At 43.2% G+C, this 14,878-nt stretch overlaps 1 protein-coding gene across 4 annotated transcripts in view; it reads right to left on the bottom strand.

Moving 5' to 3' along the window:
• Positions 1-14,878, bottom strand: part of DDX11 (DEAD/H-box helicase 11) — a 38,745-nt gene extending 23,867 nt beyond the window's left edge. For 3 of the 4 annotated variants that reach the window (XM_037845045.1, XM_037845046.1, XM_037845047.1), the window contains exons 1-6: positions 14,787-14,878; positions 11,268-11,431; positions 10,827-10,974; positions 2,074-2,316; positions 1,479-1,565; positions 1,012-1,169 (exon numbers count right to left, since the gene is read on the bottom strand). In XM_037845045.1, coding sequence (XP_037700973.1) covers positions 1,012-1,169; positions 1,479-1,565; positions 2,074-2,316; positions 10,827-10,970 — 632 coding nt within the window. In that variant the 5' untranslated portion in view covers positions 10,971-10,974; positions 11,268-11,431; positions 14,787-14,878. Of the gene's footprint in view, positions 1-1,011; positions 1,170-1,478; positions 1,566-2,073; positions 2,317-10,826; positions 10,975-11,267; positions 11,432-14,786 lie in introns of those variants that run through there. The other variant, XM_037845048.1, reaches the window with a different exon arrangement.

Below are 14,878 nucleotides of genomic sequence, written 5' to 3'. Positions count from 1 at the left end.
ACACCAAACCTGTTCCACTATCCAGACCAGTGTATTTGCAGGTCTCTAACTAGAACTCTCATCCCAGGTCTTCCCACAGCTCCTTTTAATCCTGCAGGTCCTGGCTCAAATGTTACCTCCTCAGTGGGTCTTTCCTGATCTCTCTGCCTACACTTGTACCCCACTACTGTATCCCGGTTACTCTATTTTCCTTACAGGTAAATATGCTAATTTTACACAAGTGCTCTTTGTTGTTGTATTTATTGTGTGCCCCCTATACTAAAACGTAAGCTCTCCGAGGACAGAGACATCTGTCTTGCTCGTCTCTACATCCATGGCAACTGGAACAGGGCCATACCCTAGAGCAGACCCTCAAAAGGGTTGTGAAATTAAAGCATGTTTGAAAAACGGATCTTGTGAGCAGGGAGTGTGGTCTAGAAACAACCCAGCTGTTATCTTCAGTGTTTTCTGGTTCATCCCATAGGTTACATTTCATAAACTAGACACCTCCAAACCTTCCAGTGAAAACCAAAAACAAAACACAGGCCAAGGCTCCCTTGATGGTTTACATCCCACACTTTACACAGCATAATCTGGGCTGTGTTAGGAGCACAGGCTCAAGAGCCAGACCAGCAGGGCTCGAGCACCAGCAACTCTGCTTCCCACCGTGTGGCCCTACCAGGTCAATGGCTTTGCTGTGCTGCAGCTTCCTTATGTGTGAGGTGGAGACAGGTGTCACTGCCACCACTGGGCTGTTGTGAGGACAACTGAGCTCATGTCCGTGGAACATGTAAAGCAGTGCCTGGTGTACAGAAAGGGCTGGCATCAGTTGTCTTCATTTATGTGCCCTGAGAATGACCTGGCCTAGAGAAAAGCTCAGCGCAGGCAGATGGCTGGCATGCTATCCCACCAGGCACCCAGGAGTGACAGAAAAGCCTGCCTCTCCTGCAGCAAGAGGGAAGGAGCTGCCTCTTGGGAGCCCCTGCCAGAAACTTGGGACGGAGTGGTGGAAAGTAGAGGCAGTTGTCTTACCCACTGGCTGTTCTTTTCTCTTCGTCACTCTCATATTCAGCAAGGACCAGCTCCTCCTCCCCCGATTCCAGCTGCTTGAGCTGCTCAGTCTCCGTTCCTGCTGCCAGCATCTCCTTGCTGAGGCGAAGAAGATTCTCAGTTTCTTCTTCTTCTTGTCTCTACATGCGGGTGTTGGAGGTGAGAAGAGAAAGAAATCTCAGTTCTGGTGCCCCCACCTCCTCGAGAGTCAGCCTCCAGGCACCAAGTACAACACGCACACACCCCTGCACCCAGGCCTCGCTGCTTTACTGGAGAAGGAATCTAATCTCAGGTCTCAATGCCTCGGCTCGACCTGCCCAACTACTGGGCAATGAGAATTTAGCTGGTGGGGGTCAGAGTGAGGTCCTGGCCACTCACCCACAGGAGTTAAACCCTGAGCAGTACGCGCTGCCTGGCCCCAGTCCCGGTCCCTCTAGGGTGACACTCACCACGCGCTTGGCTGCATACTTCAGCTGTGCATTGTGGCGGATCTGCTGGAGGCGTTCTTCTCGCTTCTTCCTCCTGATCTGCTCCTCCTATAGAGGGAAGCAGCTGTAAAGGAAACTCCTGCAGGAAGCCCAAAGCCAGGCCTCCCTAGACAGTCTGGGGCTGCTCAGCCGGGTGCCCCTTCACATGGTCCAACCCACTCCCCAGGCCCTGAGCCTCTCCACACCCCGGCCCTGCTGCTCAGTACAGAAAGTCTGTGTCTTCCCTCCCAAAGCCACATATCCTCAATTAAATTCATTCCTTAATTTTGTTTGCAGCCATTAAACCATGCTGCCCTTGGCCACGATTAGGCTCATTCCCGAGGTGGGTAATGAATGAGAACCACCAACCCCTTGTCTAAAGAAGGCCTGTTGACATCCAGCTCAAAAAAGACAGTAAGGAGCCACACCACTGACTCAAGGCAGTTGGCAGGAGAGCTTAGAGGCACTGCAGAGGCAAGGAGAGCACATGATGCCTAAATCTAGGGATGAACCCTAAAGACTCCTGAGAGCCCAGTGTCCAAGATCACTCCCCCTTCTTGTTATCCCAGATCCTCACCTTCAGTCGGTCCACCAGGTCCCGTTCTTCCTTCTTCTGCACAAACTGAGTAACCCAGTCAGGTTCTCCAGCCAGCCCCAGGGTGCTTGGAGTGTCCTGGCAGGAGGGAGATGGGGGCTGGTCCTTCCCATCATTTAAAGGGACGGTTCCAGTTTTAAGGAGTTGAGCCTCTTCTTGCCGCTTCTTCTGTTCAAAGTCACGGAGCCAGGAGAGGGCCCCACAAATAAGACTTAAGGACTTTCCCTACAGGAAGAAAAATGATTTTCAGAAATAGAGGATAACACAAAGGTTCCCAAATGACTGTTTTCCATCTCTGGCTTTAAATATCAGAGGACGGTCTAAGACATCCTGGGAAAGGAAAGGAAAAGAACTAGCAATAGAATAGCCAGTCAGATGGGAAGAAGAAAGAAATAAATTTAAGCCCAAGAAGCAAGAAAGAGTGTCTTTATTTGTTTAAGTATATAGCTCACTGCCCGCAAAAGAATTTAAAGTGGCTTATCAGGTTATACACAAATGCAGCCAAGTTAACATAATTGGAAGAAGGTGAGAAATTAAATAAACATTCCCCCAAAGGAGTTAAGGCCAAAAAACTGCACAGTATAAAATCCTACATACTTGCTAAGCAGGGACTACAAATTTGGCTCTAACCTTCAATGCAACTAACTTGTTGATAGAATATCATCAGTCACTTGAGTCATAGTTTTGAAATTTTTTTAAAAAGCAAACTAATTACTCTGGAGAACACAATTCTTGATTTAAAGACCTAAAAGGATTTTCCCTGTTGGTCCTATAGAGAAGGTAGGACAATGAGTCTCACAGGCTGCTTCTTCCAGTGTCCAAAGGACGTGTCAGTTCAGGTGAGTCTCCAGAGTGAACAACACCCTCCGGTTTGGGCAGTCGGCTTTCCAGGCCTGCTTCACCCAGGGGGGCCTCAGAGCATCCACAGAGGGCTGTGAACCTAACTGGGCGTGGAAGAACTCTAGGTAAATGGCCTGTGCTCATATTTAGGGGCCGGGGAGACAGCAGAGCACAGTGCTAAGGACTCCAGACACTGGGGCCAGGCAGCTTGGGTCAAACACCAGCTACTCTGCTAACCACTCAGTGACCTTAGACTAACCTCTCTGGGCTTGTCCCCACATACACAAAACTGGGAATAACAATAACAGTACCTTCCTCGTTGAGTCGTTACAAGCGTTAACACACATAACATATAGGTCAAAGCCAGTGCCAGGATTAGAACACCTGGTGCATAACAACTGGAGTTTGCTATTATTTTTGCTTTTAATAAAAAAAAAATATTATTATTATCCTTGGATGAGGGCCCATAGCTTTCATCCGATACTTGAAAGGCACCGGGAGAGAATGACACTTCTGAAGAGTAGAAGGATTACACATCTTCAGAAAATCCCCCATGTGTACCATTTTCCTCAGCTTTGGATAGATACTGAATGGCAAAGAATTCTAGACAGCACAACCTGGTAGGACCAGGGCATGGGAGGAGGAGAGCCACTGTGTGCTGCCTGTGATGTGGGAAACCATCAGCTTTGGCAGTCAGTGAGCTATGGGCTGGCAAGACATCACCCTGTAACAATGGCTCAGGGACAGATGCCTGCTTGGAGAGGCAGGGCCCTCTACTTGGAAGCAAGCTGAGGGAGTTACTGAGGATAGGGTCAAGGTTATTGTCCAAAAATAACCATGGGTATGCTCTAACATAAAAACAAAAGGAAAACTGAGGCCCCACAGTTCTATATCCTGAAATAAGGCCACAAAAATTTTACTTTGGAAAATGTTAAAAGGACGTATAACCAAATGCTCACCTAGTAATGAAATAAATTTAATAAGGTGCCCACAGAATACCTAGCTTTGAACAATGTTGTTTTCTGGGGTACCATTTCAATTTCTTGACTGCTAAAACAACTACCATATGAAGGGTTGGCTGAACCACAGGAATTTATTGACTCATGTTTTCATGAAGTCATGGGTGTAATGGGTGTAGGTGAAATCACCCAGAGAATGTACAGGATGAGATAAGACCACAGAAATAAGAACATCCGTAATTAAAGGGCTGTGGAGAAGGATATGTGTAATGGGCAGAGCACTGAAAAGGAAAGATCCAGAGAAGGGGGAGAGGCCCTCTACAGGAAGTCAAAGTAAGAAAGAGCTCCAAGAAAGGGGTGGGCCTTCCGATCAAGCAAGGTGAATGAACATGCACCCTTCTGTACTCTTTTCCAAAACACAATAAAATGATACCAAAGGAATATAAAAGGTTTAAACCCATGAAAACAAAGAAAGTGGAAGAGGGGACAATCACAAGTTTTGGGAGTGATGCAAAGCAAAGAGAGAAATGGAACTGATGCAACAGAGTAAAAGACACTAAACCTAAGTGCCTGCAGAGGTTGCCTCTGACGCCCTCAGAAAGGCACAGGTGCCAGTCCCCACTCCTGCCAGAAGACAGGAGGTTTGTTCTCTGGAGAAGCTGAGCCGGAGTAAGCTCTGCAGACAGCAGGGAGAGTAAAGAGTGGAGGAGGAAGCCAGACTGAAAGCCATGGTGAAGTGAAAGACTATACACCTGAAGCCACTTTCCCCAAAGCAGCTTCAAGAATACTGGCTTTCAGGATTGTCACCACTAAGCAGGAGTTTAGAGGGGCCTTCTCTGGAGAAACTGAATGGCTCCAGGGAAAATCCGACAGAAAGTGACAACTGGAGGCACACCAGTCCCCAGCCAGCCCATTCTACTGCCCTTTCCATAGGCTCATTAGTGGCTTACTCTTAAATACCAACAGACAAGTTAAGGATCACCAGACATTTGAAGAAAAGCTCCAAACAAAACATAGAAACCCAAACTAGAAAAAAAAAAAAAAAAAAAAAGAACCAAGAGGAAACAGAGACAATGCAGGAAAAAAAGACCTTCAAAATACTACAAGTCCTAACTCCACACCAAAAAGGCAAATGGTCCAATTAAAAACTGGACAAAGGACTTGAACAGACATTTCTTTAAAGCGATACACAAATGGCCAATAAAAATATGAAAACATGCTCAACATCACTGGTCATCAGAGAAATGCAAATCAAACCACAACGAGATACTACAACCCACCCACTAGGGTGGCTATTTTTTTTAAAAATAGAGAAATAGATGACAGGTGGTGGTAGCACAATATTGTGAATGTATTTAATACAACAGAATTGAACAACTGAAAGTGGTTAAAATGGGAAATTTTGAAATGCACATAGGTCATTACAATAAAAAGTTAAAAAAAATTAACACATGAAAAAATATGTTCAACATCACTAGCTATTGGGGAAACACAAATCAAAACCACAAGATTTTCCGTTATCTACTAGAATGGCCGCTATTAAACAAATAGAAAACTACAAGTGTTGGAGAGGATGTGGAGAAACAGGAACACTTATTCACTGTTGGTGGGAATGTAAAATGGTGCAGCCACTATGGAAGACAGTTTGGGAGTTCCTTCAGGAAGCTAAGTATAGAATTGCCACACGACCTGGTAATCCCACTACTCAGAAGAACTGAAAGCGGGGATGTGAACAGACACACACACACCAATGTTCATAGTGGCATTATTCACAACTCCCAAAAAATGGAAACAACCCAAGTGTCCATCAAACAATGAACGGATAAACAAAATGTGGCATATACATTCAATGGATTATTGTTCAGCTATAAAAAGGAATGAAGTCCTGAAGCATGTGACAACATGGATGAACCTTGAGGACATTATGTTGAGTGAAATAAGTCAGAGAAAAAAGGACAAATGTATGAACTCACTAACATGAGCTAATTATAATCAGTAAACTCAAGAGTTAAAATCTAGAATACAGGTACCAGGAAATAGAATGAGGGTAGAGAATGGAAAGCAGTTGCTTAATGTGTGCAGAATTTTTATCTAGGTTGAATTTAAATGTTTGGAAATGGATAGAGGTGGTGGTAGCACATTACGGTGAGTGTAATTAACAACACTAAATTACGTGTGTGATCGTGGCTGAAAGGGGAAGGTTAGAGTCATGTATGCCACTAGAAGGAAAGCTAGAAGATAAAACATGGGACAGTAAAACACAGTGAACCCTATGGTGAATGATGCCTATGATTAATAGTATAAATATAAAAACGTTCTTTCATGAACTAGAACAAATATATGTCACTATTACAAGGAGTTAATAGAGGGGTATATTGTAAACTATGAACTATAGTTAACAGTAATATATTAATATTCATTCATCAACAGTAGCAAATGTACCACACCAATGCTAAGAGTCAATAATGGGGAGCGGGGGTCTGGGATGCTTCAGGGGTTTTTTTTTTGGAGTAATGAAATGTTCTAAAATTGATTGTGGTAATGAACGCACAACTATGTGATGATGATACTGTGAACCACTGATTGTATACTTCAGACAGATTGTATGGTGTGTGAATATATCTCAATAAAACTGCTTTTAAAAAAGTAAAAGGCTTAAAAAGGGAGAATTAGGTGAAAGGGCAAATAATCCTTGTAGTAGTAGTTACAGCACTGTTCATGAGAAACCAAGTTCAGAAGGTTAACAACTAAGTGGATTTAAAGTGCAAGAGATTCTTAATCTTTTGCTATTTCATAAATGATGGGGATAACCCTTAGGTCATAAGGATATCTTTTATTTTTTAATGTGATTTTGATTTTGCTTTATCATGTCCCCAAGACCCTATAGCTTTTTATACCATAAGGTTTGTCTACCTATATGCAAAACGTAAATTAGTTTATCAGTTTGGTAAGTTAAGGGGAATTCTTTCTTTCTCAGCAGGTTTACCTAGGGTATTAGCCACCAAAGTTTGCAGTACACCAGAGACTTCAATGGTCTTTTCTTGGGATTCACTCATTTAGCAAATTTCTTTATGAATGATCCCTCTGAAGTGATGTTTCAGGCTTTGAACCCAGAGACCCTTCCCAGTGTTCCCAATGCCAGCCTCAGTTTCATTAGAGAAAATGAAGAATAAAGATGCCTTGCCTCCTGGCATTATTTATTGCTCACATAAATTCAAATAAATGGAAGTTGGTTGCTTCATGTGTTTAAGATGAAATTTTAATCAAAAGTTCAATTTCTCTGCATTTTTAGAAACAAGATATCTGCATCATAATATAAAGCCCAGTGCCTTGTCATTCACCCAATGTCTGTTATGAAATATTTAGTAGGTATTTTGACAAAAAAAAAAGATGTTGCTTAAAGGCTGTTCCGGTTTGCTAATGCTACCTTATGCAAAATACCAGAAATGGATTGGCTTTTATAAAAAGGTGTTTATTTGGTTACAAAGTTATAGTCCTAGGGCCATAAAATGTCCAAAGTAAGGTGGTACCTTCACTGAAGGATGGCCATCAGTATCTGGAAAAACTCTGTTAACTCAGAAGGCTCGTGGGTGGCGTCCACTTGCTCCCAGGTTACATTTCAAAACGGCATAATACAAAATGCTGCTCTTGGGGCATTTTGTACTCTCTTAGCTGCAGCTCCTCTTCAAAACGTCACTCTCAGCTCTCTGTGCATTCTTCAAAGTGTCCCTCGTAGCTGTAGCAAGCAGTGAGCTCCTTCTGTCTGAGCTTGCTATATGGCTCCAGTGATTAAATTCAAACCCACCCTGAATGGGAGGGGTAACATCTCCATGGAAATTATCCAATCAAGGTCTTATCCACAGTTGACTGAGTCACATCTCCTTGGAAACAATCAATAGGTTCCAAAATCTAATCAACACTAATATGACTAGCCCCACAAGACTGCATCAAAGAACATGGCGTTTTTGGGGGACATAATACATTTAAACCGGTACAAAGGGTATAGAAAATCCCCTTAACCAAAATTTCTATGGTAGAGACCACCAGTTTTCTTCCTAATAGCTATTCTCTTCTTCTCTAGCAATAAATATTTAAGCTAGGTGCAGGGCAATCCAGTTAAAAACTACCTTTCTCAGCTTCTCTTATAGCCCCTGTGACCAGATCCTGCCTAACAGATGCAAACATAAGTGATGTATGCAACGTCTGAGTTGCTACTTTAAATAGAAGGAGTATGACCTCCCCTCCTCTTTTCTACCCCCAAAATGGACTGCAGACATGATGCCTGAAGCTGGAGCAGCCACATCAGATCATGAGATGGAAGCTGTGCACTGAGAAGGGCAGTCACAAAACAGAAAGCACTGGGGTCCCTGCACTATGGAGTCATTCTATGAGTCCAGGATGGCACCCTTAGGCAATTATGTTACAAAAAATAAATTTCTGTTTTGTTTAAAAATAATAGTGTTAGCGAGGATATGGAGAAATAGGAACCCTCATACACTGCTGGTGGCCTTGTAAAATGGTGCAGCCACTGCAGAAACCACTTTGACAGTTCCTCAGAAAGTTGAAAATACAATTACCATATGACCTAGCAATCCCTCTTGTGCTGGCTTGAAGCTGTTATGGACCCAGAAGATCAAGTTCTTAAAGCTAATTCATTCCTGTGGGTATATACACCTCTTGCGGGTGGGACCTTCTGATTAGGCTATTTTAGTTGAGGTGTGTCCCCGGTGGGACTTAATCCTCTTACTGGAGTCCTTTATAAGAGGATGAAACAGAGAGGGAAACACACAGAAGCGGAGAGAGAAGGACACACACAGAAGCTCAGGAAGAAAGCCACAGACAGAACAGCCAGAAGCTGAAAGGAATGAAACCCAGGAGAGAAGGACAGGCAGACACCGCCATGTACCTCACCACGTGACAGAAGAGTCCAGGATCATCAGATCACCTGTTGAAGCCTTGATCTGCACATTTTCAAAGCCTCAGAATTAGTTTACTTGTAAACTAATAAATCCCTATCAACAGATGAATGGATCAACAAAATGTGGTATATATGCACCATGGAATATTACGCAGCTATAAAAAGGAATGAAGTTCTGACACATGCTACAGCATGAACCCTGAAGACATCATGTTGAGTGAATAAGCCAGACACAAAAAAGACAAATGTTATATGACTTCACTTACAAGAAATACTTAGAAGAGGCAAACTTCATAGAGACAGAAGATTATAGGTTACCAGGGGCTGGGAGGGGGCAAGGCAGTTGGGCCGGGAAGAAGGAGTTATTGCTTAAGGGGTGCAGAGTTTCTGTTTGAGGTAATAAAAAAGTTGGGGTAATAGACATTGCTGATGGTAGTACAATATTGTAAATGTAATTAATACTAGTGAATTGCACACTTCAAAGTGGTTAAAATGGGAAATCTGGAGCTACATGTTTACTACAATAAGAAGTTAAAAAATAAATTTTAAAAAATACTATAATCTACATCATCAGAAAGATAAGATACTGCTTCCATGAAACAAGACCAGGATGCTACTTTAGAGAAAAAAAAAAAATGTAGCGGATAAGAACAAGTTCTTGAATACTAAAGGCATGATAGCAGAGATAAACTGAATACAAAGACTGGGCAATAAAGTCAAAGAAATCTCTAGAAAGTATAACTTAAAGTAAAAACCGAACAAAAAACAAAACAAAACTGGGGCAGCAGGGGGTGGGGGTGGGGATGGAAGCTCCAGATAAGGGTGCCCAAAGAGATGGGTAATCAGAAGGAAAAATGATTACAGGATTAACCAGGAGGCCCAAAATCCAGTGAGTGGGAATACTAAGAAGAAAACATGAGGAAGAGTATTATCATACATAAGAAAATTTCTCAGAACTGAAAGATCTAAATTCCCAGACTGAAAGAGCCCGTCAAGTGCCCAGCATAAGGAATTAAACATAACACACAATGGGCCCATCAATATGAAATTCCAGAACACAAAGGATAAAGAGAAGATCTTGAAGACTTCAGAGGGTGGGCAAGGATCAGGTCACAAAGGAATGAAACGCAGATCTCCACTGGGCTTCTCAACAGCAGCCATGAAAACGCTATAATACCAACACACTCTTTGAATGTGAGAGGTTAAGCAGGACTTATTCTTTCCCACTTCCTGTATATGAAAGAACAAAATGGAACAAGAGAGTATCCCAGTCGATACACTTCTGTCCCAGGACACTTGTGTGTCATCTCAAGAGAGAGTGACATGGTTCTACCAGCAAGTCAGAAAAGAAGGAATGAGTCTTTCTTCATTTAGTCACCACACACATTAAGGGCTCCCTCTGGCCAAATTTACCAAGCTCTGATAGACGACAGGGACAGAGATGAGGAAGACAAGGTCCTCATGTCCAGGAGGTTGTGGCCTAGTTGAGATCCTTCACATCAACACACACAGTTTCTTATCATGTAGTATTTCTATAAAAGGTAACAGGAAGAAGAGAAGCTGGGAACCATTCACTGCAGCCCTACTCATCCTCAATGGCCAACCTCTAATAAATCCCTCCCTTATTTCTAAGAAGGAAAAACTTTGGCGCCTTGTGTTGGATCCCTCCAGCATTCAGGAGCCTAGTTCCTGGAGTCCAAAACAATATGTGAAGAAGGCAAAGTAATTTCTAATATTTCTCAAGAGCAAAGCAGTTGTATGAGAAATCTAGAAAAGTTTCAGTGCTACAGGTCATGGTTTCCACCGCCATTCAAATTCTCGGTAGCCTTTAGCCTAATTTCTTTCAGACCCTGGGGCCTGTATCTAACTATTTAAAAGAGAAGAGACTATTAAAGATAAGCTTCTTTGCCCAAATTCAAACTATAACAATCTCAGCAGAAGCAAATAATCAAACCAAGTAAGCCTGCCTCTAAGTTGTCTCCCAGGACCCTTCTTAGGCCCTGCCAATTTATACTTACAGTGCCAGTTGGACTCTCAAATATCCCAATCTTTCCAGCCTCCAACACCTGGTATAGCTCTGACATGAAGTCTTTCTGGATGGAATATGGTGTATAAGGAAAAGGGAATTGGATGCCACCAACCTCCTGGGTTTTATTAGCCATGGTCCTAGGGGGAAAAAAAAAATCTAGTGGTTCTCTGACATGCCAGGGAGAACCAGCTTGAAATCTAGCGCTGTACTTGAGAGCAGTCTCCATACTTGTTATGGAATTTCTCCTTAGGTTGTATATTTTTTGTGCTGACAGAAGCCATGTTCTCTCCATCCTTTGTATACCCTCATGAAGCTACACAAAATCATGCAACCCATCTGGGGACATTTATCAGAAATGGCTAGAGCCAAATGCAATCTAGGAAAGCCCCTAAACACAAACTCCCCTGTCATTTCACCACTGCTTGGATACCTTGATAATGCCTCTGAGAAAGGCTTGGAGATTCTCTCTCAAGATGTGTGCCCCTGGGTTCAAGGATGTTGCTTAGTAATTACTTTTGCAGCATTCTTCTCCTACGTCTCAGCAATGCAGCATTTGCCTGCCAAAAATGCTTCACTTTATTCTGCTGTGAAGACCTAGAAAATCATTACACAGACAGAGAATTACAAATATTGCTTATATTTAGATGGCACAAGTTAACACATATATCCAAATTTACAGATATCGCTAGTTTATTTTTTAGCACACCCTATTCTCCATTTCCAGTACAAACCAGAGCCCCTCCTAATAATTTTTCTGGCCTCAAGAAATAAGAGCTTTTCCCTCTGATTCCAGAGCAGGAGAGCTCTCTGCAGTGACTAAGGCCTACTAGAACAGCCTCCCAATTCCCTGCCAGGCCAAGGCCTCAAAAGAGCTTTTCTGCTCAACCACCTTTATTTTCCTCTTTGTCTGAACCTAATTGGCTTTTCTATACTCTTTTTTCCCTTTAATCACCATTTGAAGGACTGACTTTCCCATCTTGGTTCCCACACCTCTCCCTCTGGAAGTCACTTCTCCTGGCTACATGCCTGGTCCATTTCTTCTAAGTACAAATATCAATCATCTAAAAGCCTTTCACATTTTCTCTACAATGGCCTCAACAAAACAAGTGACACTGTCACTCCATGTATGAGGGAAAGGTAGTTGCCAAACTGTTCTTCCAGTTATAGTTTAGGGGCAATTAAAAAGGACTGTTGAGGTGGAGGGATTACTACAAAGAAAAGTGACAAAACTAGGAAAATTCAATACTTAGAGGGAGGTTCGTAACCAAAAAACCACTGAACTATGGAGGAAAGGGTGAGAAGAAAAAAGAAAAATGTCTAACAAATTTTGAGCACATATTGTGGGTCAAACCTTCCACAGGCCCTTAATAGTTTTATCTTACTTAATCTATAAGGATACAGCTGCTATACAGTGGTGCTTACAGAAGTTAAATCATTGCTCAAAGTGATGGCTAATAAGAGAAGAACCAGGGATTCAAACCCAGGTTCACATGGCTCTGTTTTAATCAGATTCATCTGGTTGCAAGAGCCAGCTAGTAAAAGAGGGGCTTATTGAAAAGGTAATAATTGAGAGATTAAGCATTTAGACTATTTGGGAAAACCAAGAACAGAAGATACTGATGGGGTGGGACCTCTTGCAAACTAGAACTGCAGGGTCATTCAGATTTCCAGCCAGCCCTGGGAACCTCACCAACAGAAATATGCTTGGCTTTTCATCCTGTGATTATTGACATGCCAGCTATAGCCACTGACTGACTTCCTCTGCATATTCAGTTTCTGCTCACTCAAAACTTCAGCCTCCACATGGCCTCTTCAGTCCCTTCTACCTTTTAACCTCAGCTTCCACTGAGGGGAAAATTCTTGCCATGTTTCTTAGTTCTAAATCCCAAGAGAAAATCTGATCAGCATCTCTTTTTCTTTTAAGACAGACCACTAGTTAGCCTCCGGTCTGTTTTGTCAGGCACCTGCCCTGATGTGATCAGGGTGGGCATATAGCATGACACTCGGCTACCTCAGGGCCTCACACTTGCTGTGCCCCCAACCCAGGGAATGAGGAGTCCTCAAGAGTCAGGACTCAGCTCACTTTCTCAGAGAAGCCTCTTCTATTTGGCCACCCTTTCGTGGACAAACACTTCCCCCTCCCACCCCCCACCCTGCCACAAGTCACTTTTTTTATCAGATTACCCTGTATTTTATTTCATAGCTCTTAGCATTCTCTGAACCTATTTTATTTACTGTCCTCTCCCCAACTAGACTATTAGCTTCTTTATAAAAGGAGGAACCTCTTTTGTCTTGTTCATCACTGTCCCCAGAACTCAGAACTTAGTGCTCTGGCACCTTGTTGGCATTCAATAAAAATCTGATAAATGAATGAACAGTCAGCTATAAGTGAAGGTTACAGGTGAAGTTTACAGGGGTTATAAGTGAAGGGTTTATTCATCAGAGGTATGGGGAGAGGAGGTCCCATGGCATGAATATGGGACAGTCCAGGAGCAAGTTCTTTAAATATTTTCATATAACCTCACAGAAACCCTCCGTAGTAGGAATTTTTATTAAGTCTAATTTAGATGAGGAAACTGACACTTAGAAAGGTTAAGTGACTTGCCCAAAGTCATTCTGCAGGTGGTTCAGCCAGGCTCCCAAACCCTTGAGCTTTTTATTCCTCACTCTTCCTCCCACCAGGGTAGGAAAAGGGAGAGGAGGAGAGGAAAAAAAAAAAAAAAGACTTGGTTACCAAATTTCAGAATGACCACATGAAAAAATACAGAGCAAAAGTAATTATTTCACTTCCTTGTGGATGGTAATTATGGATCGCATTATTACAGAGCAGCACAGGACAAATCATAAATTAAAAGAAGCATTTAAATACATTCATGAAAAATGGATTCATAAGCCCTATTAAGGACATTTGGTGTAAATTCCTCTGATTTCTTCAGGTTCCCAGCATGAAGGACACTCATGGCCTCCCACGAGTTCTCCTTAGAATTCTCCACCAGTGCTAAGGCAAACACCAGTATGACAGTCTCATGCTCATTAAGCCAGGTAAGATATGTGAAAGCACTTCAGGTATATATTGGTTCTGAAAGTGTTAAATGTCTTCATTCCTCAATTATCCATCACTATTTACTTACTGAGTATAAATGAGCTATAAGTACTATACTACTTTTATGCTCCAAAAATGCTTGACCTTCACATACCTGGGACACAACACCGCCTCAACAGAAAGGATTTTCTTCACCTGTTGTTGATCTAGAGCCGCATCAAGCTGTAGAGCTTACAGTGCTTCCACAGCTGGGCGGGGTCCTGGGGCAGAACCCCACAGTCTCACCGTGCTTTGGCTTTCTGTCTCCCCTCCCATCTCCATCCTCACAGGGATTTCACTATGTAAGAACCAACCGCTACCTAACAAGTATTTAGTTCCACTTTTGTGACACTTCCGCCAACAACCTCGTCATTTATCCATTCAACCCTGCTCCCCCTGATTCCGTAAGGGGCAGGCGAGCACAGACCAGCTGTATTCTTGCTTAAGTTCCTTAATCTACTAAACCTCAGTTTCCTCACGTGTAAAAGAGAGATGAACAACGGCGCAAAATAAGATAACGTGAAAAGCGCCTAGCACCGGGCCCGGCCGGGCCAAACTGAAGCCCCTGACACGTGTTAGATATTATCATTCCATCAACGCACCACTCCCATTCAACCCAAGGTCCCGCCCCCGTCGGCTTCTCCCCGTCCCTTCTCCTTGGCTTCTGGCCCATCAATCACATGTAGTCCCCGCCTCCTCCCAATTCCGGAACTTTTTTTTCCCCGCTCCAAACTCGCCCAGGCCCTAGCAGACAGAGGTCCCAACGCATACAGCACTCCCCCTTGTTTGAGTTTTCACCGGATTCCGCCCTTTCTCCTCCGGCTCTTGCTCGCCCTTAACTCTGTCACCATGCAGCGCCGCGCTCACCCTCTTGCCCAGCTTCACTGAGGCGAGGCCAGCTACGAACCCGAACCAAACGCCCCGGAATTCGAAATCGCCGCTGCCCTCCCAGCAGAGCG

Source organism: Choloepus didactylus, chromosome 8 (genome assembly GCF_015220235.1).
Source record: "Choloepus didactylus isolate mChoDid1 chromosome 8, mChoDid1.pri, whole genome shotgun sequence".
NCBI lineage: Eukaryota > Metazoa > Chordata > Mammalia > Pilosa > Megalonychidae > Choloepus > Choloepus didactylus.
Note: the sequence above shows the minus strand (reverse complement) of the source record. Positions and strands in the feature narration are given on the sequence as shown.